This window comes from Etheostoma cragini, chromosome 14 (assembly GCF_013103735.1).
Source record: "Etheostoma cragini isolate CJK2018 chromosome 14, CSU_Ecrag_1.0, whole genome shotgun sequence".
Lineage (NCBI taxonomy): Eukaryota > Metazoa > Chordata > Actinopteri > Perciformes > Percidae > Etheostoma > Etheostoma cragini.
This window is the reverse complement of record NC_048420.1, coordinates 10,371,761-10,399,144: the sequence shown is the minus strand read 5'-3', so window position 1 is coordinate 10,399,144 and position 27,384 is coordinate 10,371,761. Positions and strand designations below refer to the sequence as shown.

Genomic DNA, 27,384 nt, shown 5'->3' with positions numbered 1-27,384 from the left:
GTGTGTGTGTGTGTGTGTGTGTGTGTGTGTGGATAGGAGGATCTCTTGACAGCGGCACTAACTCACAGTCTCAGTCAACCTTCCTCTCATATAGGTGAGTGTTTCCAGCATTTCCTTGTGTGGGTGTACCATAAACTCTTGGCCCAACTCCTTGCTCCAGCCTCCTGGTTTACTGCTGGATGACAAATTAGATTCAATACCGTGCCCAATCTGGGTTGAGAAGCTCATAAATCTCCTTGTCCTCTGCCTCCCTTCCCCTTCACAGGAAAGAATGGGACGACTTGTTCCTCAACAGTAATTACCTGGCCAGGATCCGGCAAGCAGGCATCAACGGTCGACTGAGGAGCAGCCGCTTTCGGAGCGTTTGCTGGAAGGTAACTGCCAAGTGGATCAAGCAGTCCTATCAAGTTTGATTAAAGTGGCTTTGGCAGTTTCCCTGGCGCAGGAAAAAGACAGCCGTTCTGGCAGCTCGCAGACCTTCTTTGCTGGAAACGGCGGCCTAGAGTTTACTTTTTTAAAAGTGTCAATTGTGGGATATTTATGACTTTAAAGAGCATGCACTAACCTGTGTGCTGGCTGTCTGCAGCTGTACCTGGAGGCTCTTCCAGAAGACAAGGGTCAGTGGATCAACAAGACCAATGAGCTCCGGGCCCGGTATGAGAAGATCAAAGAGACGGTGAGACGGCCGTTTCCCTCCTTATGATGTGAAAATGGTTATACAGTCATCCAAAGTTGCAGTACCTTTTAGTTTCTGCATTATTGTGTGGAGAATTAGGTCTGTTATAATCTTAAATAATTCTATTATTAATTACTTTAACAATAACTATTCACTGTTTCAACTACAACAGACATTTCAAACGTAATAGAACTTATACCCGCCTGCTGAGGGATCCCCGGTTATAATAAGGTCATGCACTTTTGGCAGTGCAGCCCTTTAGGAATGAATTGATCGATGATCTGTGATCTGGCTGTCATTGACGTCTTTGTGGTGTGTTCTTTTTTGTCACAGCACATCACTAACCCTCGCAAGGCTGCAGGCCAGCAGGACCTGATGGTCAACAACCCCCTGTCCCAGGATGAAGGGGTGAGTGTGAGTGTGAGTGTGAGTGTGAGTGTGAGTGTGAGTGTGAGTGTGAGTGTGAGTGTGAGTGTGAGTGATGTCGGTCTCCTTTTCTTTGTTAGTCAGTTGTTTCATAATTGCATACAAAATGTGTCCCTAATGCATCCCTTACAGACTGTGTTGTTGCAATAATTACATACTTGCTACTTACCATTTCAGTGATTCATTAACAGCTTTTTAAAAAGTAATTATGAAGCCACTGAATTGATGTTGGATTAGGCAAATAATAAAGTGTTTAAAAATATTCCAAAATTAATTCAGTTTTTTTTTTTTTTTTTTACATTTATTTTTCATCTCCCAATTAATTTGCCTGCTGCTTTACCACTTATAGTTTCTGAATTTGGTGATGACATGAACTCAGACAGCCACACTAATAGTAACAGAGAGTGAAGAAGAGCTGTTATTGGCTGTCTAGGGAAGTGGGCAGGTTTCCAGGAAAGGAATATGTAATTTGCTACAAATTATAGAGAAGGTACAGACAGAGTGCGATTGGTACACTTCCTGTTGATTCTTTTAAATTAATGCTAAGTGTATATATTTCAGTCAGGACACAGCAGCTTAGCTACACATGAACAATGTCAAACTGTCTACAGACAAGAATACAATTCAGTTTATGTGAAGAATAGAGTGTCCAAGAATGAATTAATATTTAAATGTATCAACTCAACACAGTAAGTACCTACTAATTATATGGAAAATGGTTATTTTGAGAAACTCTTGATACACAAAAGCAAACTAAATTAAATCAAAGTGTCTGGTCTGTAATTAGCATGTTGTCATTTATTAAACAATAAGCGTCAGTAAGTTATTGCTTTAAAAAGTTGTAGAAACAGCTTTTGAAATGCTGGTTTTGGAAAGGCAGTTTTTTACACTTGCCGGTTTGAGTATTTTCCTTTTTTAAGTTTGTTGCTTTCCACACGGCCAAGACCCAGTAGACTGCTACCTGAATTCAAATATTTTCAAACTCTTTTTTTTTTTTTTTACAAGCTTGACACTCAGGTCCGTGGTCGTGTGTCGTGCTATTGTTTAGGATTTCCCTATGATCTTCCCGATAAACGTCCCAACACTTTAACTGGTTGGTAGTTTCCTTGGTATGTGTATGTATCTCAAACCCTCACGCCCTTTGAAATTCAACATTGGGACAACCCTAAGCCTTGGGGTTACGAATGGGATTAGGCCATTGGCTCCTCTAATCCCCCAGGTTTCTGAATAATCTTTGTCTGTCTTATTTTTTCCTCGCCTGTCCAGAGCCTGTGGAACAAGTTCTTCCAAGATAAGGAGCTAAAGGGGATGATCAAACAGGACGTGTTGAGAACGTCAGTACCATCATCTTTCTGTGTTTTTTTTTATTACAGTTTTTTTTTTCACACCTAACACCTGAAAGCAATGTGATGTTAAGAATTCCTTTCTTTTTGCACAAGGTTCCCAGAGATTCGTTACTTCCAGGATGATGATGTGAGGACCAAGCTGACAGACATTCTCTTCTGTTATGCCAGAGAAAATGAACAGTTACTGTATAAACAGGTACGATTGACACATTGTCCCAACAGCTCATTCACAGAGCTTAAATGTAAAAGTCAGACATCTTTGTTTTCTCTTAAAGGTCCTTGAAAATGGGTTCTTTTGACGTCTCTGATTGGGTTTTCTTACAAAGCGTGCGTGCGTGCCTAGTACGCTCAGACAAAAGAACAAAATGCCTTTGCAACCTAATCATCTGTAACAGGTGCAAGCGAATGAATAGACGGCCAGTACAGCATCTTTTTTGCAAACTGGAAGCGACACATGGCCGGGCAGTGGCTAACAATATCTAAATTAAACCTGTCATCACAGATTAGAAACCTCGTGCATCACTATTAAAGAAAGACTGACCACAAATGAACCATCATTTTTCTCTCCACTACCCTTTAACGTTTTCCACTCTCTTCTTCTCTGTCTGTAGGGGATGCATGAGTTGCTGGCTCCCATAGTGTTTGTGCTGCACTGTGACCATCAAGCCTTCCAGCATGCCAGTGAGACGGCCAGCCCCAGGTCAGTTCCTTATAGCCGTAAAATTAATTATTTCACCCTTTTAGTTGCCATAAACAGCTTTTTAGACCTGCATTTGCTACAAAAGCATTTGCTCTAGATAAAGACAAAACTATTCTGCATCTAATTGGGGAAAGATCTAATTTTCTTTTTCTACAGTGAGGAGATGAAGTGTTTGTTGAACCCAGCGTATCTTGAGCACGATGCCTAGTGAGTACACTCCTAATATCGGACAAATAACAAGTCTTCATATTCAGAAATGTCATTACTTTTCTAATAACTGGAATAGGTTTGTGTCTGTTTCCATCTCACAATATGTTCCCCCTCTTTGTTTGCTCATTACACACACCTCTTTCTATAGTGCCTTGTTCTCACAGCTGATGGAGACAGCAGAGCCGTGGTTCTCCAGCTACGAGAGGGAAGTGAGGAAGGTCAGTTCAATCTGAGGATCTGCTTCTGACATTGTAATTACAGTAATTGATTGTGCATCGTAAAACAATATTCGCTTATTGCGCTAAAATGACTCCACAGACGACATGACACTATACCTGGTATGCTAACGAAAGGAATTTAACAATAAGGATTAATCTGCAAAATTTCAATGCGGGTTGGTTTGACGAGACCTGTGCTTACTGGGGTAACGGCTAGTGCGATAAATGCTACAGCATGCTTGGATCAGCAAGTTACAGTGAAGAGTTTGTTTTAGAGAAATTGACAAAATAGTGCCACAAATGACTTTTGACTTTTAACACATTTTTGATGAATGATCGTGGTTACAAATGCATGTGTTTCCTGTGACTGCTTCACAATAAAAGCCCTCTCATGTTTTAACAGTTGCCTTTTAAATTTGAACTAGCTGCAGTAGGAAATGTTGGTTTTATGTTAGCAATAACCCAACCTGTTTGATATGCCTATAAGAGAGTGAACAGTAAACATTACAACATTTCCTGTGAATCCTTTATTTTTACTCTGTGTATGTAATTTGAATCCAGGAAGGGAATAGCGGATTCCGCCACCAAAAATCTAATGTACAGTGAGGTGATGAAAGAATAGAAATACGTTGAGTGCTGACTATAAATAGTATTAAACATGGGGATTGATTTCATAGAAATGACACAAAAAGGCTTTAATGAATGTTTTAACATAGAACAGAATAGAATAGAACAAACTGCACATTTAGGCTTACAATAAAGTTGGGTTCAAAATCTGACAATTTTATGCTCTCCTAAAAATAAACGCTGTATTTGTCAGAGTTGTCCCTTTTCAACACATCAAGTAAAATTGTATCATATATCATAGATGCTGTTCATAAATGTTTTACATAATGATTTGCTAACTACATAATGATCTACTGCTCCAGGGTAAAGAAGAGATGCTGACCAGCATCCCATTTGCACGGCCCCAGGACTCGGGGCCATCTGTTGCCATAGTGACCAAAGTCAACCGCATCCAGGACCAGCTGGTGAAGAAGCATGACGTTGAATTGCACATGCACGTCAACCGGCTGGAGATTGCCCCGCAAATCTACGGCATGTCAGTATTTACACCTCTAGCGTAGTGCATCTGATACTTTGACCCTCAGCTGTACACAAATACAGTAACCCTCTTTTTCTCTCTCTGTCCCTTTGTGTCTTGCAGCCGATGGGTACGTCTGCTGTTTGGCCGCGAGTTCCCACTCCAGGACCTGCTGGTGGTGTGGGATGCCCTGTTTGCTGACAGCATCACTCTGGACCTGGTGGACTACATATTTGTGGCCATGCTGCTCTACATCCGAGATGCTCGTATGCTCCATTTATTTCTGAAATAATCCAATAACTGCATGTGTTGTCTTTGTTGCATGTCATATTCAATATTTAACTCTTAACTGGGAGACTGTGATTCATTCCTCATTTAATCAGATAGTCACATTGCTTAAAATAGAATACAGTAGATCTTTGCTGCCATACAGCCAAGATAGGGGTTTAAGCTCTAATGTCGTCCCACGTTGTGTGTCTTTTAAATAAGACATTAAATCCCTGTTCCTGTAGCCAGAAACCAAATACACACAGAATTTCAGCATTCAAGACTTTAGAATCAATCTGCCTGTTCAGCTTCCTTACCAAGCATACTTTTGAAAGGAAAACGGAAATACCATACATGGTATGGCACTAAAGTGTTTTTTTCATTTGAATCTATTTTTAAAAGCAGATGCTATTATGTCTAAGGAAGCCATAATGCATTATAATACATGAGTGTCCATTTAGCATGTTTAAGCAAGATTGAATGCTCTGAAATTATTTAGTTATTTTTTTAAATTTGTGTTACTAATACTAGCTAATTCTGAAATGTGACACGGTGCAAATGCAATAACATATTATATTTGAAATAATTCTGAGGTTAGATTTCTAATTAGTGCAGAGCATCACTCATACTGCATTTGTTGCTCTGTCTGTTTCAGTCATTGCTAGTAACTTCCAGACCTGCCTTGGCCTGCTAATGCACTACCCTCCATTAGGAGACATCAACTCCCTGCTGCAAAAGGCTCTTTTCCTCCGAGATCCCAAAGTAAGCAAACAACCGCACTTGCAAAAGTAATTGGAAGATTATTGTACTTTACTGTCGTTACTGTACATGTTGATTTTGTTTTTAAGATCAGCAGCTGTGTGGTTTAGTAGTAATGTTTGTTACTCTTCAATTCCCCTAAAAAACCCCGTTGTGGTATATTAAGCACTTTCACATTCCCCGACCTGTCACAAGTTAAAAGAGAGAAGAGAAAGTAAGAATTATTCTGTTCTGAAGAGATACTGTGATAAAGGAATAATTACCTCCGCCAAGGAGCTTGTGTTTTCGTTTTGTTTGTTTATGTGTCGGCCAGCAGGATTACGGAAAAACTACTTTCTTAATTTTTTATTAAACTTAGCACAAGGGTGTACAGTGGGGCTCAAAAGTTTGGGCACCCCAGGTAAAAATGTGTATTAATGTGCATAAAGAAGCCAAGAAAAGATGGAAAAATCTTCCAGAAGTGAAACCCTTTACCACACACAAAACACTGGGCTGAAATCCTCATCAAAATCATATATTGTAGCCTAATAGCATTGTGGAGAAAAAAAAAAAAAGATTAGGTGTAAGAAATGAAGTTCAAATTGGCTGCAAATGTTTCAGTTCCTCACACTTCGGTATCATATATATGATGCTAAGGCACTTACTGTAAATACATGAAGCACAGGTGCGGTCAATGAAGCAGTTAATAAGAAAGCAGAAGTTGTACCGTTGCATTCATGTTTAATGCCTCTATATACTGTATGAAACTGCATAAATAAAGCTTTCTAAATCCTGTTAAGTCCTGCAACATTTAAGAATTATGAGAGATCAACGTTGGGACAGTCTCAGATGACTCATACTGTTTGACTGTTTTACCCATCATGTCGTGCAAATAGAAAGCACACAATGCGTGGAAAATGAGAAGTAGCACTTTCTGCAAGTAGACTTGGAACTATCACAACACGGCTACCTAAAAAAAAAATGTTTTCACCCGATACATTGGTATGTAACTAGTGAGAACAAGACCAAACCTTGAGCCCCTGTTGTTGTCAAGTCCACAAAACATATACCTGTACATCTATTAACACTCTTGTTAAAGAGGGTCTCTATGAACATTGATTTGTGACACACTCAGTGCTACAAAAGGTCTGGTCATCTGCTGTGTCTTGTGGAGTGTATGAAACCTGTTGAGACCACTAAAATATACACTATGGGCCGGCAATACTGACCATGATGTAGGCACAAAAAGACTTAAGGTGGAAAAAAAAGATTTGTCAGAATAAGATTAGATTTTCACTCAACAAATTGTAGGCTTGGATTGAACCAGCTACAGTGGGGTGAAAAAGTGTTTGCCCCCTTCTTCATTTCTTGTTCCTTTGCATGTTTGAGGAACAGGAAATGAGGAAGGGGGCAAACACTTTTTCACACCACTGTATAAGGGCTATTTCTTGCCACAAATTGCAATAATATTTAGTGGCTTAATTTTCAAAATCCTTACGTCTAATACAGTTTTGTAATTGGTGCATAAATTGGCTTTTTTATATTGGCTAGTCTTTTGGCCCTCAGTTTTGTGTGCAGGTATGTTTTTCAGTCAACCACAAAGAATTTCAAATGCAATGGAAAAAGTGTGAAATAGCCCATCATTAAAGGGGAAAATCGTGAGTGATAATTAGGAAATATTATGGCCTAATTTTAGTAGCTAGTATTACATTGATCTAGTTAGGATTTGTAACGCAAGACCGTTGTGACTGCAAGAAAGCAAGAGTGAAAACAATACAAAGTGTTGAACCCTTCTGCTATGTTGGTTCATATGAAAATGTGCTAAAGTGCAAAAATACAGTAAATATTCAGAATCTAGCAGATTAAATGAAGGTTGGCCTCATATCTTCCAACTGCCAGTATATTCTTCCTGTTTTATTGTTGCTAAGTTGGCCTTGTTTTCTGTCAATCTCTCTTACACCTCTCTTTACACACAGCAAAATCACATTCTTTCCTTTACCTTTTAATATAAAAAACAGCTTTTGATGTACGTTAACTCCGACATTCTCTTGACCTTAGCGAACACCTCTCTGTCCCGGTTAAAAACCATCTTCTGTTCCTCCTCCAAATTCACTGACCTGTACACTCGAACATAACAACTCGACACACTCCTGTCCGCTACTCTCCTGGGATGAAAAATCCAGGAAGGTTCTGATCCAATGCGACAGTGTTTCCCCCAGGTGAACAACTCTGTCACAGCACGTCAACATCACAGTTACACCTGGGGGGGGTGGGTCATCCCTAATGACAGGGAGGTGAGTGGGGGGGAGCAGAAAAGATGCACGCTGCTCATATGTGCTGACTCAGAAACAAGGCATTCGCATTTGCTTGTTTACGTAGTCATGCATGCACACATAGTGTGAGAAATGCACAGATTTTAAGTTGACAGGTTTACTCTGCTTATCATGCAGACTTTTCTCCTGGCATATAATTTTGCAAACAAAAATTCCCTTCCCTGTCCCTCCCTTTTGTAGAACTATCCACGACCTGTCAACTACCAGTTCCAGCAGAACCTGGATTACTACAATACAAGGGGAGCTGACCTAATGAATAGGACACGGTAAAGCAAATATATCCACACACATATACACACACCTGTTCTTCTCTCTAAGATCAAAAGTCAGGATACCCCTTTATATTGTCCACTTTTATCTGAAAGTATTTGGGGTGAAGTACAATGTTTGTTGTTTCATCCTTCAGAGACAACAGGTGTTTTTTTTCTTGTATTCACAGCAGACTTCAATATAGACTAGCTTCCATTTTATTGCAGCACAAAAATAACAGAGGTTTGAAATTTGCATGATATTGGCAGTCCATCTCAGCGAACACTTTAAGGTCTTTTATATTTTTATGTCAAAGTGGTGGGCATGAAGCATTCAGTTGCAAGTAGGAACTGCTTTGAAAATTGCTCTAATTAACACATACAAGAACAGAACTCTCTTGATATTCAAGACTTGAGTGCCAAAAAATATAGTTCATGGCCTCCGCTTTTAATTTTTTTTACATACTGTTCAACTTTACCCCAAATAGACAGGTTTGAATTGTTCACAATGACGAACACGATTCACACAAGTTTCATGTTTCTGCAAGTTGAGCTTTATTCTGTACAGAAATTAAATGGAAATTGTGGGAAGGTAGGAAATTATTCTAAACTCTAAAAGTGTGGTTTGTAAAAAGGAACGCAGTCCCAAGTATTCACCATTTGTAGATAAACGTCTAAAACGTAAAAAACCACAAGTATGGTGCCATCTGTAGGCTTTTTTTTTTTTACCTCAAGGTTATTTTGTCTTTTTTAGCTCTGGTTCCAGTACAAAACCTGCCCCCCTCAACATCAACAAGGTCTCCAGCAGCCTGCTGAGCTTTGGCAGGAAGCTCATTGCTCCGGCAATATCGGGCGGGTCCAGTGGCATTGCACCAATCAACAGCGAGGTACACTGCTCCTCGTCAACTTCCCACGCATCGGTGCCCTCGCCCACCCTGCCCCACCCGCTGGCAGAGCCCCCGTCAGGCCACGCCGTGCCGCAGACCCAGAGCCACGCACAGTCTCAGCACTACCGCCTGCTAAAGTCTGAGAGCATGCCTGTCCACCTGAGCAAAGGTGAGCAACAGGACACCCTCTTGCCTTTTACCTTGTTGGCTGTTCAATGGCTGGTGAATTGGCAGCATGTACAGATTAACCCACCAGTGCAGATTATATGAATATCTGCAAACGTTGGTATGTGTGGGTGTGGCAGCATCAGCTTTCACTCTCCTGTCTGTTAGATGTAGTTTCAGGTGGAGTGTCTCAGGTCTCTCTCCCAGCTCAGACTCACACTGACACACAAGGTAACTGCTACCATGGCAACTGCTTGTGTGACACCTGCCCTCTCCCATTTGTCAATGCTCATGTCGCTGCCTTTGCGTGTCTGCATACAACGTTTCATGCAGTATTTCTGCTGCTTAATCAGAAGCTATTTAATTACACATTGCAGTATTTTGACATCAGTGCCCAGAGTGTGTAATGGAAAACTTTGACCAGCAGAGGGAGATCACAGCTTGCCACAGGGATGGCATTAACATCATGGACAACTCGGGGCATCTGCTGTCTCCATTGCTTTGATCATGTGCTCATGAACTTGTCTTGTGCGTGCTTCATTTCTAAGTTCCAGTGGATGTAAATGTTGTAAATGCAAGTTTTCTTTGTCTTGACAAATGCAGAGAAACGTGGTTTCCTCTTGCCCGTTTATGGAGGCTTTGAATCATTTTTAGTCACAATGACATTTTTTTATTGTCTATATTAAATTTGAATATACTATATATGATTAAGTAATGAGCGTATCTCTTCTAGCAGCAGGAGCTCTGATTGGTCTGACTCTACACCTACTAATATAAAATAGCTGGCCAATCGGAGCTCCTGCTGATGCATTGTTTGTTGAAGCTTAATGTTAAATGGGCAAACTGCTTTTTTTAAAATTTTATTTTCACAAAATGAAAACTGTAAGAAGCAGGTGACGTAAAAGCAATTGCAAAAAGTATGTGTAAAACAGAACTATTTCATTTTAAAATGTAATTATGTACGCATAATATAAATACAAATGTAACTAATTAACACTTTTTTGATTATAATTTAAAAGTCTATAATAATTCCAGTTATTGCACGCTTGAAGCTTCATGTGTATTGTGGTACTCTTCTACTCCTTAATCTACATATTTAATAATAAACAAAGCATAAAATCTCATTATTTCTTAAGGTATATAGACATGTAAAGTATTGTGCCTTTCATTTTAGCCTTCCAAAACCACAGTATTATGTGAGGAAAAAAAAAAAATCTCAAATCAACGTCCACTTAATAACTTTTTTTTCAAGCTGTTTTTACTGCATATCTATCAGCGGAGGACCGTATAAGCCAGTAGGGGAACCTTGAGCTGACATGATTTTTATGAGACAATCACCGGCCATGCTTTAGCAATATAACACTGTTGTAAAAGCTTGTAAGATTTTAGAATATCATATATTATATTTTCGATTTGTAAATTGTGCTAATCGTATTGTGTTAATATTTAGTACTCTGTCCTTTCTCCTTCTGGTCCTTTTTTAGGCCAAAGGTCCAGGACAGTCAGCTCTTCTCCCAGCATAGAAAGCCTCTCAGGTGGGCGGGCTCAGTCCGCCGCCTCCCCGCCTTTTCCCCCCTCCAGAGGGAGTGATGTCAGCACTTCATCTCCGCCCCTCTCAGCCACCAAGAAAGACTCTTTCTTCAACATCACTCGCTCTCGCTCCCACAGCAAGACCATGGGCAAGAAAGAGCCGGTGAGCTGTTTGCTCTGTTCTTGTCTTATTCTCTTAACTCTCCCTCTTTGTCATATCTTCATCTTCTCTCACAGTTACACCCCGTACCCCTCCTCCTGTGGGTTTTGTCATCCCTCTACTTACCAAGCTTAAACCTTTTTGTTTTCCTCTGCTCCTTATTGTCTGTTTCTGACCTGTGTTGAACAGGAGGAGGACCTGGAAGCCCAGGTATCGTTCCTGCAGGGCCAGATCAACGACCTGGAGGCCATGAGCAAATACTGTGCCAGGATGATGAACGCTCACATCTGTGAGTACAGCCGCCAGAAATATGCACCAGCAACAGATGGTCAAATGGTCAAAAGTTCATTTTTTAGCATCTAAAACATTAAACATTGTTTCAAATACTAGCAGTCCTAAACATTGTTCCTATTATTGTTAAAGAAGACGTTAATAATACGACACGATTTGTGTGTTAGTCTCTGAAATAAATAAATCGAATACGTTGTATTTATTTAAATATGTTTGTGTTCAAATTGTATTAAATTGATAAGTGAATGCATAAATGTTGTGCTTAAATTCATTCTTTAATTTATTACGCTTTAATTTTATTCATTTTATTATCTTTTGGCTTTTTGTAGTAGGCAATTTGAAGTTTTTATCCCTCTTGCACATTGCATTTGAAACAAAATATGAATGCAAATGTTTTGGACACCACAGATTGTGGAAACGTTGACATAACTACAAAATGTATGCAGTTTTAGGTTGCAAATAGAGAGTTTTTCAAAAGCAGCTCTAGATTTTTAAAAAATCCTTTCCAATTTTTTAACATTAGTTATTCAGCTGATTATGGGATTTTGTAGCTGGTTGTAACTTGCATAGCTTGAGTGGGTGACCGCTTAATATATCTCTACAGGTAAAATCCAGGAAGTGATTCTCCAAGAACACCTGGAGAAAGAGGATGAGGTCCTGGTATCACTGGCTGGACTCAAACAAGTGAGTCTGAGCAAGTGCATGTTAATGTTTGTTATTGTATTTCTTGTTGTTGTAATTATACTCTTGACACACGTGCTTCTTTATCTGTGTGTCTCTGCAACACTTGACATATTGCCCCGAATCTTGCCAGGTCAAAGACATCCTTAAGGGGGCACTGCGCTTCAACCAAAGCCAGCTGGAAGCCGAGGAGAACGAGGAGATCTCCATCGCTGACGATCACTACACCATCACAGCAGCTGCTGAAACTGCGCTGAGCGCCAGCAATGACCCGGGTGTCAACCAACAGCAAGGAAACAGCCGGCCGAGCCAGGACTCTGATCAGGACGGGAGCGTGAGCACGGATGAGAAAGAAGAAGAAGAAGAAGAAGGGGAGCAGGCCATGACCCCACCTGAGCAACAGGTTAATAGTTGATCAGTCCTCTTATAGGCTGCTGGAAGTAGTGCTCTGCACTGTCAGCACCTGTATTGGTGTTAACTACTCGATCAAGACAGACAGTATTAACTCTCGGTTCAGACAGGATTAGTTTTCAGTTGTTTGGTCTAATTGTTTGACCTTTTGATCCAGTGTTCAGTACCTTTTTTAAATCTCATCATTTCCGTGCCAGCAAACTGTACTCTGTGTGCAAAAATAATCCAATGTTTGTACCAGAATTGTATTCTTTGCAGATTTGGGCCCCTAAAGCTGGCCCACTGAGAATGAATAAAACCCAGAATTATGCTGCATTATACAGCAACTGTAAAATCACTTGTTCCCTGGAGTCTGATGTTTGTTGCATTTGAATACAATAGGGGCCAAACAAGCAGCAGTGAGTGGTTATACAGCCCTGGTTTATGCATGCACCTTCTACCTCCATTAATTGCACTATAGATAAGTTCATTTAAAAAAAGAAAAGAAAAAGTAATACGGCAGAATCTTTGCATACACAAGAAAAAGACACAGACACGACCCTGCCCATCTCTCGTGTACAGGTGGCGTCTTCCTTCGGCTCCGAGGGTAAGAACTGGGACGACTACATCCTTGTGTGCCAGGATGGAGACCTGGTGGCCGCCGGGGGAGAAGGAGGAAGGGCCGTGGCCGAGCGCACCCCTCCCATCAGGCGAGGGCGCGGTTTGGTGCGAATGGAGCCCGAGGGTGCGCCTGGGACCTTTCATGACCCCCTTATGGCCGGCACCACCTCGGGCTCTTCCAGCCCAGATGAGGGCTCCACCCACAGCAAGGACTCTGACTTTACCATCGTCAACCCAAACGAACTGTGAACCCGCTTCTCATTCTGCTTCTTATACCTGTATCATATCCCGTTCAGAGGAGTTTATCAAACAAAACAAAAGAACTGACTTGTGATCAGAGGGTGAAATCTGCTGTTTTTGGTGGAGCACCACCAGAGCTGGTGACGGCAAAAAAAAAAAATTGCACATGTGGACTGTGACACTTCCAGTCACAAATACCTTATACTCTGTCTCTTTACCTGTCATCTGTGCCACTTCAGTCCCGTTTAAGCTGATGCTGTATGCTATCTCATTTACCTAATGCCTGTCTCCTCATTATGTCCTGTCACTCACAATATTTAACTGTAGCGCCCTGCTCCATACAGAGAGGGCACCATTGAACTGCTTACACTGTCACTACATGATTACTCTGAAGAGTTGGACCTTAAACTGCAAATTCTTTAAGGGAGTGGACTCTCTCCTCTCGAGCTTACTGTAATGATCAGGAGTGTAAAACTCAGATTCTTCAGGCCATGCCTCTGCTCGTGTTATGTCTGTATGTCTGTGTTCTGACAGAGGAAGCTCTCTTCTCTGATACTCAAAGGAAAGAAGGATGATGTCCTTCTGCCAGTTATCGAGGGCAGCTTTCTCCCCCTCCTAAACCAGTGCCTCTGACCATTGTTATTCTCTCAACCAAACAAAACCTGACTCTGTGGCTTTTTCTTTTTGTTAGCTTTCTTCTTTAATTTTTTTTTTAATTTTTAAGAAAATATTTTTAATCCTTAGTTTAGTTTCCTTGATGAAAACAGATTAAATTATGTCTTTTTTCCCTCTTTTGTTTTTTTAAGGTGATTCCAATGTGGACATTTTAATGTGGTAATTGATGGTTTATTTTTCTCACATTACAACGGAGTTGTTCTCGTGTCCTGTGGAAACCATGTAAAGCAGCGCGCAAAGAATGTCCTTCTAGCTGCCCATTCAATATAATTAACTCAAGACCAATAAAACTACATTGCTCTTGCTACACACTGAAGTCCTTGTGCCTGTTTGGGAATGCTATGCTTGCTTTTAAGACGATGTAGACTTCTGATTTCACCATTGACCTTGGAAACTGCATTTGAGGAGAATCTCTCCACCGCGTCAATTCAGTAGCTGTTCTGGAGCTTTCGATCTTAATCATTAAATGGAGATGTCATGTTCAAAGCTCCAGAACATCTTCAAAGATGATGTAAATAGTATATGTAAAATATAAAATATGTAATAGACTTGTAAATCTATGGGTAAGATTGTTTTAGTTGAAGTAATTAACTATAGAACACAAAATGCTGTTAAACATACAAATACAGTTTTGTGACTTTAGCTATGATCTTTCAACCCTACTGAGCATTGAAGCGCATTCCAGCCCCATCCGTCTGGTTCATACATATACAGTAGTCCCCGTCATGTCATGTCTGCACTACACAGAACTTGCCTCATGTGTCTGTATGAATTAATATACACACACACACACACACACACTGCGTGAGTCATTTAAAAACTAGTTTATTTCCATCTCAACCTTAAGGGAAAATGAACTAAAACCTTTTACAGAGCTGCACAGGTCGAGCCTCATCTACTGCACCGATAACTGGAATGTTTTAATTCAGGATTAATAACTTATGTAAAATATTCTTTACAGCAAAAGGATTGAAATTACATAGTAAAATACTGTACAGTGTTTTGCACACAAAGTAAGCACTTTCAACATAACAGTATTTGTTTACCAGAGACAGACTTTTACCGGTCTGGAGTTGATCATTATGGCGGGTAACCGTGGTTTTAGTTAGCATAATGGCTTCAGGAAAATACAAAAATATAGAATACTGTATGTGAGACAACAATATGTAGAGGGTGAAGTGGATAACTTCATGGCAAGACAAATGACCTCAAGATGATTGGATGAAGAGCAGCGATCCAGAACCTACAAATGCTTAATGGAAATAAGTTGGAGAGGGATATAAAGGGATTGCACTGGTCCAACAGATATTATGATAAAAGACATAAAACATCAACAGACTCCTGCCTATCTCCCATTTTTTATATAATTTAGAAAATGTGTTTAATTTAAACTTAACCCAATCTTCACAAGCTTCTAATGTAAATGTGGCAAGTAAAAAAAAAAAAAGAAAACCCAGCTACAACATGACCATTTTTTTTCTCCCTCTTAAAGACACATTGTACATAAGATGTGGATAGACATTTGTTGTATTTACAGTTTAATGCGGCACAAACAACTTAGCCTTGGCTCAAAATCCATCTACATTCATCGCGCAACCTGATTCATCCTCGTCATTTTTCTCCCGTCTCCTCTCACCAGTGCTTTGGCTCCTGCTACTCCCAAGTGTTTTCTGTGAGTGGAGCATGGCTTTTACATTCATTAACTCTTCTGTTCTTCTCTTTTATAAACACTGTACTTGCTATAGCTCACTAAGGCAAATTAAGACCTTGGGACAATTTTAGTAACATAAAAATGGGTTTGTCACAGCAGCTACGTTGGCAGTTTGGTCATGTCCTCTTTTATTTGCTTGCTAAGCCGAGAGGGTCATCTAGCACACGTGGTGGTTTAGTCATCCTGGCCTCGTCGTGTTTGGGAGCGGACTCTTTTCACTCCTGGACTCTCCTTGGTGAGGTTTCCAGTCAAAGCAGCATCGTGGACCTGCTTCATGTTCTCCTGGACTTCAGCTTTGGCGTGCTTCAGCCGGTCAGCCTGACCCTGATAGAAAAAAAATGGGAAATAAGGAGAGAAGTGAGCGAGTACAGGGCAGAAAGGAGATTTTTTTTCGGAAGGTGGGTAGAAGTGGAGGGAGGAACGGTTGAAAGGGATACAAAAAAGATGAGCAACTATTTGAAGACCAACTACATGTTCCCATGGTCTACCCCTGAGGCTGTTTGGGTTTTTATCAGTGTATGAGTGTATTGCTGACCTTAAGGATGGTGATGTTCCAGCTGAAACTCTCCAGTGCCCGACTGACCTTGCGACCCCTCAGCCCCTCCTTCGCCGCCAGAGTCTGCAGCTTCTCATGAAACTCCATGGCTAGAGCCGAAAATACACAGGACCACAGCCGGTTAGAATAATTCAAAGATAAACCTATGAATAAATATACCTTGAGAGACTTGCCTGAACACCGATAACAAAACTATACACATTTTCTGTGTAGATGTAATTGTACACAATAAGCACCATCCAAAATAGTTTGAGTTGTATTTGTATTAGTAATGAAATGTATGCCATGCTAGCAGTCTGGCTCTATGCATAGCAAAGTCACTCAGTCACTCAGTCCACCTTTGATGCAAAGTGAACTATTGGATGAATTGACATGAATTATTTTTGGGATGTTTGATCCCCAAAATCCTACTAACTTTGACAATCCCTTGACTTTCCCTCTAGTGCACTAGTATGTTACCATGCTTATGTTAACCTTAAGCTCATAGCAACACTTTATGGTTTGTGCTTTATGGTAAACGTTTCATATTACATCCATGGTGGCTAAGGCGTACAGAGCTGCTACGTTGAAGGTAGACTCTCGTCTTATGGTCTGTGTATAATGGAAATTCAGAATTTGTAACAATAATACCACAGAACGTCCTTGCCCTTGTCATTGTTATTTTGGAGGTCTATGCCTCGACGCAGAGGTCCATGGTTTGAATCCGATCTTTGACAATTTCCTGCAGGTCTTCCCTCTCTCTCCCCTTTCTCACCTAGCTGTCCTATCTTATTAAGGTGGAAAATCCCCCCTAAAACATCTATGACAATAACAAGCAGTGGTCTATTCCTCCACAGGCTTGTGTCCAAAATGATACGTCATTTTTGTATGATCTTGTGCTAATTTGACCAAATATAATTTAGCTTAGGTTCTCTTTTCTCAAATAAAATAAAGCTACTATAGTCACTTAACAACAGTGTATGTTCCACAGTAGCTGTGATGGACCATGAAAACAGGGATCATTTTGATTTCTGTGTAGACTACTTATCAGTTAATGTTTAGATTACACTGGTCTCGTCTCTTTCAGGTATTTAAGCCCACAGACTATCACCAGCATACTTTTTCCAAAGTTCAGTAAGAAAGATGTTTTCTCCCACCGTTTGCCTTTACTTCTCTTAATTAGATTCACAAATTCTGATGTGACCATAATTGACCAATTAACTATTTGCCAGCATTCCTCAAACCAATCAGTCTGCGAGTTTCCATTATACACCCTCAGGCTTTACTCCACCAACAGCAGCGTCTAGACTCTGGGGAGTCCTGTCCTATCTCCTGTCTTCATCCAGGCCTACGCTTAATGAAGATGCTTCAAATCAATGGGGCCTAATCATGAAACTCTTTCTACGTTGCCACCCTCAATTCATTGTTATACACTCTGATTAAACTCTCCTTTTTGAAATTCAGACTAGAAGCATTATATTTCACAGAAATAGAAAGAATAAGAAATGAGAAATGAGAAGGAATGATTAATAGTGGATGGAAAATCTCAGAGAACATATAAAAAAAAGAGAGATAAAGAGAGAGGGTCATAGAAGTCTTGCCGTCGGCTAGTTAGAGTATGTGCAATGAGTTGTGTGTGCCTAGCTTCATTGGACTGCCTGGGGCCACTGTCCCACTGTAACCATGGAAACCCGGAAGTGGGTTAACACAGGGCACACATCACTTTGAGCCGTCAATGTTAAACGTGCCAAGCTGTGGACCACACACACACACACTTTGTTAACACTAAACAGATTGGATGTGATTATAATTTAACAATTGCTCACACATAATCCCTCTCCGTCACTAAAGGTCTGTAAACATAGACACACACCTGCACAGACATATGTTGCCACTTCTCCATGTTCACACACACATTCAAAACTTGCCTGAATAATAACCTTTACTGCACGGTTGCTAGGCAACTTAACACCTGCGTGCCAACGTAATGTGTGTAATCTGTGAAGCCAATGGAGGGAACATGATTTCCATGCCAATTCTAGGACAGTTTGCATAGACAGGCAAACACACAGAAACAGGGTCCGGACCCAGAGACCAAAATAACAAACAGGATATAACAGGAAGAGTATCAACTTTACTTCCTGTATTCTATTTGAATTTGAGCAGTTGTGATGGGATCGACATAATCTACTGTTCAGACGTCCAGCTTGATGTCCTTCAGAAACAACCAGGCATACAGTATGTATTTATTAGCACCTCATGTGTATGGAAGTGTGGAATCTACGCCTCACTCCTATACAGGTCTGGGTCCTGGAGGTAAAGCAGCTCCTCAACTAAGGGTCACTTCTTGCAAATTGCACCAAAGAAAATCTTCCAGAAGATATCCTCTAATTTGGGGAGGATGGTGGTGGAGAGCTGGTTGACATCTGGTGGGTGTTCATGCTCTGTGTAAAATATGTTTATTCATTATTAAAATGGTGTAACCATTACAAATAACAGTTTGGGAGTTTCTAACCCAACAGAGAGCACTAACAACTTCATTAACTACAAAATGCCTCTTTCAATACACATATTAGTCCCAATTCTTTAGTAAACAATTTTAAGGGAAACTTAAAGAAAATGTTTTTTGGTCATGCATCTAGTATGTATAAATGATTTATATTCTTTATATAATATTGTCTGATATATTGTTTTCAGATTTGATCGGCCTCAAAAATCGAGCATCGGTCAGGTGCTATACATGGTCCTGTTTTCAGGCATGAATCAAAGTTGTGTTGCACTGAATTATCAGCAACATCTCTTTCCAGGAACTACTCTGGATTAACCACAGCCCCCGCTATGAACTGTTTTCACTGGGCCTACTTTCTAGCAAAGTCCCCGAGTGTGTTGTGTGGATTATCCAATAATGAGAACACTGTCTCTGTAAAGACACAATGGCAAAAAAATAAAAATACCTAAAATCTTTTTCTTTTTCTTTTTTTATCTGACCTTCAGGTTATCAGACCTTGAAGTTTGTAGCTCCACCCATGATGTGTACTCCACGGTGTAAGGATACACTTTGATTATCCAATATGGGTGTGGTTGTTGGGTGTAGAGACTGGAGATGGCATCAAAACATTTCAGCATGGAGTTGTTACTTTTTTTTAAAGAGACAGCTATCTCAAAACCTGGCTAAATAAGCTTTCACCCAGCTATTTGAGCTATTTGTATGGCTATATAGCACCATATATACTATATACCAAGTAAGTGAGAAAATAAGTGTTTCTATAATATCCAGATGAACCGGCTCTTTAACACCCCAACACATTATACTCAAGTGGATTTACTCTCTCTTCTCCACTTGTCTTCCTCTCAGCATTGCCTCTTGCTATCCTTCTCTACCATCTTCCCACGGCTTTCTTCTCCGTCTCAGTCTCAAATCTCTGATCTAATGTAAATTCCAGACATCCATCTCTGCCACCAGCCATCCCATGGCTCTCTCTGAGTGACCTGTTTATGCCTTCTCGCTGCCCGCCCCCTCGTCCAAGATTGAGAAGAGGACCTCCGCCTTGGGATCACCTGATTGTCATCTTCACTCTGCACACACAGGAAGAGCTTTGTTCATCAAATCAGGCCTCTGGGTCTGCAGCAGCTCTTTGTCATATGAGAGTACTGGCACCTAACCAAACTATCTTACTTTCAACTTTCACAAAATTTACTAAATATACTACAAGTGATCACATGAGAAATACAAGTGTATGATAGAGTATAATATGGTTGGACAGTGTATCAGCTGCAGTTGGCCTCGGCTGCAGTCCGAGCTGCAAACGGATGTATTTGTCACAAATTATTTGATCAGCGAGTGACGCTGTGGCCACAGAACGCTACAATTAAGTTCAGTGGAGGATGGGTAGGTTGTCTGGAAGCAAAGTGGAGCAGTTTGCAAATCTGTAAATAACACTCATCTCTGTCAAATACTCGCTGTCTCCAAAATGGCCCCATGTGTACCATCATTGTCCTCTTAATATTTCAATTCATTTGAGGTTCTCTTAAATTTCTCACTCCTTTCCTCTTTACTATTCATGCCTCTCTCAAGGCAATGAAGCCACAAAGGTTTCATGAAACCTACAGATGAATAAATATACAGTATGTCCCAATAGTTTCAACCTGTGACGTCTGTAACTGCAGTTTTTTTTAAATCCAGCGCCGAGAGAAGCATATTAATAAAGTGAATGTTTTTATTTTTTCTCTCCAGGCCACATGTTAACTCTTCCAAATGTCATTCTTAGTGACTCCTGGGTGACAGCTAAAGACAGCCGACGAAGGGGATGTGGGTGCAGTGTGTTTGTGGGTTGTTTATTGCCTCTCTGATGACAGTCTGCCTGACTAATGTCAGAGGACCCAGAGGGTCTGGCTGAGCTAAACAAACCTCTGCCAAAGATCACAGAGATGATATCAGCAGGTCTGATAGGGTGTCCTCAGCTTAACAGACTGAAGGATGATCGATGGCTGGACCTGACCAATTTAAACCCCCCTCCATCCAAAACATACAGATGAACAACGCCAGTAAAAAGACTAATTTAACCTTGTGTGACACAGTTGATTCTAGGCAGTTGTCTGCAGAAGATAGGATGGGAAAACATATGGTGGGAGACAACAGGACAGCAGAGGAAAGAAAAGGAAGGAGCATAAGACAAAAGACCAGGAAAGAAAAGAGGATGCAAGAAAGAGAGATGAGATATAAGTATTTGAAAGGAACATAAAGGAAACTAATTAAAAGGGATACAAAGAGAGGAGAGGACATAGTGTAAGAGAAAATGTAAGAAAAGAGGATTCAAGACGAGGAGAGGTGAAAAAAGAGCATAAGCAGAAAAAAGGACAATGGAGTAAAAGAGACAGAAACGGATACAAAGACAGGAAATGGAAGAAAAGGAAAAGAAACAAAAGAGAGGGAAGGAGAGGAGAGACCATAAGAGGAAAGAAAAAGAAAGAGAATACAGGGAAATGTGAAGAGAGTAAAGAGAATGGGAATGGGGGAGAGGAAAGGAACGGAAAGGAAGAGGATACAAGAAAAAGAGAGAGGGAACAAGAGAATAGGAAAGTAGAGGAAAGGAAAGGAAAGGAAGAGGATACAAGAAGAAGAGAGAGGGAACAAGAGAATAGGAAAGAAAAGCAAAGGAAAGGAAACAAAAAGCAAGGTTACAAATGAGATTAGGAGACAAACTGAAAAAAAGGATGACAAAGTTAATGACAAAAGCAACCACTGCAGTGTGGAAAACAGCGCTGTTGTAGAGGCTGTGTGGGAGTTGTCATGAGTTAACTGGAAATACTGCTGGGTTTCAATACACACATCATAACACTAACATCCATACAAACACCCACAACACCCACACACACACACCCATTGTCTGTATATGCAGGATCCTGTCGTGGAGTCCATCGGAGAGCTCGATCACTGCTCTGCTGGTCTGGACCATCTGCAGACAGGGAAACATCTATTAACGTTAAACGCACACACAGACACACAGTTGTAGTGCAACATAAACCCTTAAGGACTTTTGCCATCTTGTTTTTGTAAATAAAACACTATTGTGATGTTTTGCATATGTATGGTAATAGCCGAGTTCACAATGTGGGCTGTTCAACCACAAAATTGCACAACATCATAAAGTGTATATATTATATTAGAGCCCGACCAGATTTTTAAGGCTGATATCTTTCCATTTATATGTCATCTGCTTTGGCAATATAAGCAATGTCATCTCATGCCAGTTAAGCTTTTAAAATATGAAAAATAATGTATTTATGTATGTTTATGCACACACACACACACACACACAGACACACACACACACACACATAGACACACACACACACACACACACACACACAGGAAATGAGTAGCTTCTGCCTAATTAATTCTGCACGTCCTCTCACAAACCCTGCTGGGAAGTGACCCTTCTATGGAAGAAAAACAACGTTCAACAAATAAGGGATTATATACAGAACATGAATTTGACCAGATCTAATGCAATAAGATACACAAACACACACAAACACACACACACACACACACACACACAGACACACACACACACCCCCCTCCAGGAATCAGGATTGAGGTGTGGAATTTATTTAGCTGAACAACATTCAAATCTATGCTAATGGTATTCAGCGAGCTTTTTCAATTCTTATCGGCTTGGATTGAAATGAAAGTAGCTAAACACACACGAGCGCATACATGCAAGCAGACACACACACACACACATTCACATATTACACACACACACACACACACACACATATATTACACACCTCTTGCTTTACACAGTCACATGGCTATGCAGTTGCCAGTTGCATAGCGCTGACAAACAACCCTAGTTAAATTAAAGTGTCACGGTTTATACACTGAAACCATAACTTAATAAGACCAGGTCCACTTGTCTCCATGACACCCAGTTTCTGGCTACAAACCCTCCCTCGCACATAATTCACACATGCACTCTGGACAGGAGCTCTAAATTGGCAATTCATACTGACGGTCCATCATCCAACCCCAAAGACCCCTGGGGAATATTTAATATGAAACACAAGAAGTGCACTTTGAGTAAATATCAATTTCAAGTATTGCAGCAGACAGATAGATGGCAAAGACAGGGGTGTAATGTTGTCCTACTTCATGTAACATGGCAAAGCGGGTTAGTGTGCTGGACCACAGCTGTATGGAAACCACATATACTGTAGGTGGCCAGCCACAATCCAATAAGACCCAGGAAATTATGTTAAAAGTGGAAACGAAAGTGGTACAACAGTAAGGACAGATAGAAGCCTGATATTGGCAACCTAACTCACACAAACACACTGATTTATCCCACCTTATTGGCGCTTATTGAGCTATTATTTGATGCGCTGACTAACAGACCAATGGGCTGCTCTGCCCCTGCTTATCTCTCTTCCTCTTTTTCTCTTTGTATTTATTTCCGCTGGGGAGGCCGGATTTATTTTTAGACATCACTAAATAAATAAAGTCAGGTAAATAACTTTCTCCTTGTTCAATGACAGTCACAGTGGATTCAGGCCGGGGTGAGGATGTGTTCACGAGCCTTGTTACAGCCAGAACATTTGGAAATGTTACATGTCTGTTACATAACAATGAGAACCCACTTTGTTTTTGAAAACATATTGGTTACAGTAAAAAGGAAGCTTTTGTCTGGGAGGGGATGTTTCATTGTTAGGTCAAGTACACAGGAGATGGGAGGTGTTTACCTGATTTGTGAAGCTTGCTAGTTTTGTTTGGCCTTTCACTTCTTTTTATGTATTTCAGAGCTGTGAGTTCATTTAGCTGATGAAGAACCATAAGTATTTTAACTGTCAATTTTCCTCCTCACCGTTTCGTAAGTTGAGACGACCCGGCGAAGGATGTCGGGAAGCGGCCCCTGGGGCTCCAGTGTGGGGTAGTGGTCCCTGAGGTCAAACAATAGTAAAGGTGTCCCGTCTGGTCCTGACACACTGGAGCCCAGAGCTAGCACACACTGCATGAGGTTAGCCACTGCAGACACTCCACACAGCTCCCTGAACACGGCTACAGAGTTCTGTTGGAAAGAAAAGAGGTTACATAGATATTACATCTGCAGATTTAAACTAACACGAAGTTTTCTACAATCTTTCTTATTTCCTGACTCTGAAGGAAAAACAGTATGGAGACTTAATTAATTGTGTGTGTATGCTTATTTAGCAGCATACACAGTGTTGTCATCCGATTCTTCGATACAATTTTTTTGGCACCTACTACTTCTGCAGACTTTCTGCTACAAAAACCATTGAAAAATCAAAATGTTTATCCCATTAAGGACATTTGTGGTTGTGTTCAACTTTTCTCCACCATTTATACTTTTTTTCTTTTTTACATTGTAAGTCCATGGAGCACTCTTTAAATCCTCTTCAGCGTTCTTTATATGTATATATATACTTTACTATGATTTACTATATATATTTAGTATAGTAGTATATATATATATATATATATATATATATATATATATATATATATATAATAATTACAGTGTGATTCAGCTTTTCAATTTATTTCACAGTTATGTTATCACTGTTTAAGTTTGGTGCTCTTCTTTGGCTTTTTCTGTGTTTCATGTGAGTTTATAATGTGTTTATAGTGACTTTGCTATGACAGCTGGGTGAGAAAGGGGGAAGACATGCAGGAAATCGTCACAGGTTGGATTTTAACCCTGGACATCTGCATCGAGGCATAGACCTCTCACACACTTCATTTTACACTTTTGTCAAAATATTATAAGTGAAAGAGACAAATATGCCAAAAACTTAAGCTTTTCTTTCAGGTCAGATAGAAGAGTGTTAAGAAAGTGATTGGAAGACAGAAGGTTTATTGTTCAAATTCTGTAGGGTTTAATTAGTTTCCAAATCTACGTTACAGGAATGTAGAATAGATGTAGTGAAAAGTTTGCTCCTGACATTCTATACTATGACTTTTTATAATTTTTTTCAATATACTATACTATGACTTTTTATCACTTTTTCGACATATTATACTATGACTTTTTTATCATTTTTTTGACTTACTATATTAAGACTTTATCACTTTTTTTGATATGTTATACTATGACTTTTTTCAACATACTATACTATGACTTTTTCAACACTTTTTTTTAAATGCTTTTATCGCCTTTTCAACTTACTATACTATGACTTTTATAGCACTTTTTAAAAATGTTATACTATGACTTTTTTATCGCTTTTTCGACATGCTATACTATGTTTTTTTTATCACTTTTTTGACTTACTATACTAAGAGTTTATCACTTTTTTTGATATGTTATCCTATGACTTTTTTCAACATTTATACTATGACTTTTATAGCACTTTTTAAAAATGCTATACTATGACTTTTTTATCGCTTTTTCGACATGCTATATTATGGCTTTTTTTATCACTTTTTTCGACTTACGATAGTATGAGTTTTTGTATCACTTTTTTTGACATGCTATACTATACGTCCATTGAGAGCCTGCTGACCTACTGCATCACAGTCTGGTACGGCAGCTGCACCGTTGCAGACAGGGAGAGGCTGCAGAGGGTTGTGAGGTCAGCACAAAAGATCATCGGCTGCCCTCTCTCCTCCCTGATGGACATGTACACCTCCCGCTGCCTCAGCAGAGCAGAGAACATTATCAAGAACAGCTCCCACCCCGGCTCTGATCTGTTTGACCTGTTGCCCTCAGGACGGCGCTACAGGTGCATCAGAGCACAGACTCAAGAACAGTTTCTTCCCGAAGGCCATAACCACCCTGAACTCACATAAGCACTGACTCCACTCCACAGCCCCCCCCCCGGCCCCCGGACTGTCTTCTTCCCTCCGACTGTGCAATACTGTTATACTGTTACTGTTTTACTGTTATATATTACCTCATAAAACACTGGAATTTGTGCAATTTCATTTCATTAAGTGCAATATTTAATACATTAACCACTCCATTTCATTACTGTGCAATATTTATTTATTTATTATTAGTACTTAATCATTTCATTTCATCACTGTGCAATATTATTTATTAATTTGTTAACACTTATCTACTTTTACACAATGTGAATTCAAAGCTATTTTATATATGTATACAGTGGCTCTCCGGACTCAGGACTGTGCACCAGCACCCCCCGCCCCTCTCTTTTTTCTCTGCACTATCTACACTTTATATCTTTGACTTTACATTTTTGATATTTTATCTTGTTATTTTATATTCTTACATTTTTGTGTCAACACTTTAAAGGGATTGCTTCAATCTCGTTGCACAGGTACCGTGTACTTGTGTATTATGACAATAAAGGCATTCTATTCTATTCTATGACATTTTTCGACATATGACTTTTTATCAATTTTTTCTATACTACTTTTTTAATCACCTTTTGACATACTAGCAAATACTATGACTTTTTCTAATATGCCACAATGTTACTTATTTTTATTTGTTATACTATTTTATGACTTTTACAGCGCTTTTTCGAGATGCTGCACTTTGACTTTTTTAACACTTTTATCAAAATGCTATACTATGACTTTTTATCGCTTTTTAGACATGCTATACTCTGACTTCATTTTCACTTTTGTCGACATATTATAAGCGAAAGAGAGAAAAATGCCAAACACTTACATTTGTTTGACAGTTTGGTTAGCTTAGGGAGATAAGAGCATTATTGGAAGACATAAGGTTTAGGTTTCCAATCTTACATGTCTTTTTTTAGTGATGAGGTCCAACAACATGCTAAGTGAAAGAGAAAAATATATCACTTCGTGTCAGGTCAAATAGCTTAGAGTGAAGAGCGTCTGATTGGAGTACAGAAGGTTGTAGGTTCAAATCATGTAGGATACAATCAGATTCTACATTACAGGAATAAAGATGTAGAAATACTTTGTTCCTGGCATACCACAATGTGACTTTTTTCAACATACTATACTATGGCTTTGTTATAATTTTTTGACTTACTATACTAAGACTATCAATTTTTTGATATGCTACACTATGACTTTTCAACATACTATTCTATGACTTTTTCAACACTTTTTTTAAAAAGCTTTTATCGTTTTTTTGACTTCCCATACTATGACATTTTTTTACATGCTATACTATGACTTTTATCACTTTTCCTATATTACTTTTTTATCACTTCTCTGACATGCTAGCCTAGACTATGATTTTTTTACATGCTACAATGTTAATTTTTTTAATTCATCATACTATATTATGACTTTTATGCCGCATTTTTTAAATGCTACACTATGACTTTTAATTGCTTTTTTGACATGCAACACTATGGCTTTTTATCACTTTTTTTACTTACAATACTATGAGTTTTTTTATCACTTTTTTCAACATGCTATACAACGACATTTTTCAACATGCTATACTATGACTTTTTATCACTTTTTTCTATATTACTTTTTTAATCACTTTTTTGACATACTAGCCTATACTATGACTTTTATACCACTTTTTTTAAATGCTATACTATGGCTTTTTTATTACTTTTTCGACTTACGATAGTATGAGTTTGATATCACTTTTTTCAACATGCTATACTATGACTTATAATCAATTTTTTTCTATACTACTTTTTTAATCACTTTTTGACATACTAGCCTATACTATGACTTAACATGCTACAATGTTACTTATTTTTATTCATCATACTATTTTATGACTTTTATACCGCTTTTTCAACATGCTGTACTTTGACTTTTTTTA

The 27,384-nt window shown here is 39.4% G+C and overlaps 2 protein-coding genes across 9 annotated transcripts in view; one reads left to right on the top strand and one right to left on the bottom strand.

Annotated features, from left to right (window-relative positions):
* The window catches only part of tbc1d5 (TBC1 domain family, member 5), a 21,711-nt gene extending 7,509 nt beyond the window's left edge, over positions 1–14,202 (top strand). For 6 of the 7 annotated variants that reach the window (XM_034891520.1, XM_034891524.1, XM_034891523.1 and 3 more), the window contains exons 4-23: positions 37–94; positions 266–374; positions 587–676; positions 1,010–1,084; positions 2,369–2,436; positions 2,542–2,644; positions 3,060–3,148; positions 3,305–3,355; positions 3,507–3,576; positions 4,506–4,678; positions 4,784–4,926; positions 5,583–5,689; positions 8,179–8,264; positions 9,001–9,302; positions 9,467–9,529; positions 10,783–10,991; positions 11,178–11,277; positions 11,884–11,963; positions 12,094–12,363; positions 12,933–14,202. In XM_034891520.1, coding sequence (XP_034747411.1) covers positions 37–94; positions 266–374; positions 587–676; positions 1,010–1,084; positions 2,369–2,436; positions 2,542–2,644; positions 3,060–3,148; positions 3,305–3,355; positions 3,507–3,576; positions 4,506–4,678; positions 4,784–4,926; positions 5,583–5,689; positions 8,179–8,264; positions 9,001–9,302; positions 9,467–9,529; positions 10,783–10,991; positions 11,178–11,277; positions 11,884–11,963; positions 12,094–12,363; positions 12,933–13,220 — 2,534 coding nt within the window. In that variant the 3' untranslated portion in view covers positions 13,221–14,202. The remainder of the gene's footprint in view (positions 1–36; positions 95–265; positions 375–586; positions 677–1,009; positions 1,085–2,368; positions 2,437–2,541; positions 2,645–3,059; positions 3,149–3,304; positions 3,356–3,506; positions 3,577–4,505; positions 4,679–4,783; positions 4,927–5,582; positions 5,690–8,178; positions 8,265–9,000; positions 9,303–9,466; positions 9,530–10,782; positions 10,992–11,177; positions 11,278–11,883; positions 11,964–12,093; positions 12,364–12,932) is intronic. The other variant, XM_034891526.1, reaches the window with a different exon arrangement.
* Positions 14,203–14,694: 492 nt separating this feature from the next.
* Positions 14,695–27,384, bottom strand: part of LOC117956446 (inactive phospholipase C-like protein 2) — a 32,578-nt gene continuing 19,888 nt past the window's right edge. For both annotated transcript variants that reach the window (XM_034891518.1, XM_034891519.1), the window contains 4 exons: positions 23,500–23,703; positions 21,513–21,588; positions 16,133–16,242; positions 14,695–15,921 (listed from right to left, as the gene is read on the bottom strand). In XM_034891518.1, coding sequence (XP_034747409.1) covers positions 15,772–15,921; positions 16,133–16,242; positions 21,513–21,588; positions 23,500–23,703 — 540 coding nt within the window. In that variant the 3' untranslated portion in view covers positions 14,695–15,771. The remainder of the gene's footprint in view (positions 15,922–16,132; positions 16,243–21,512; positions 21,589–23,499; positions 23,704–27,384) is intronic.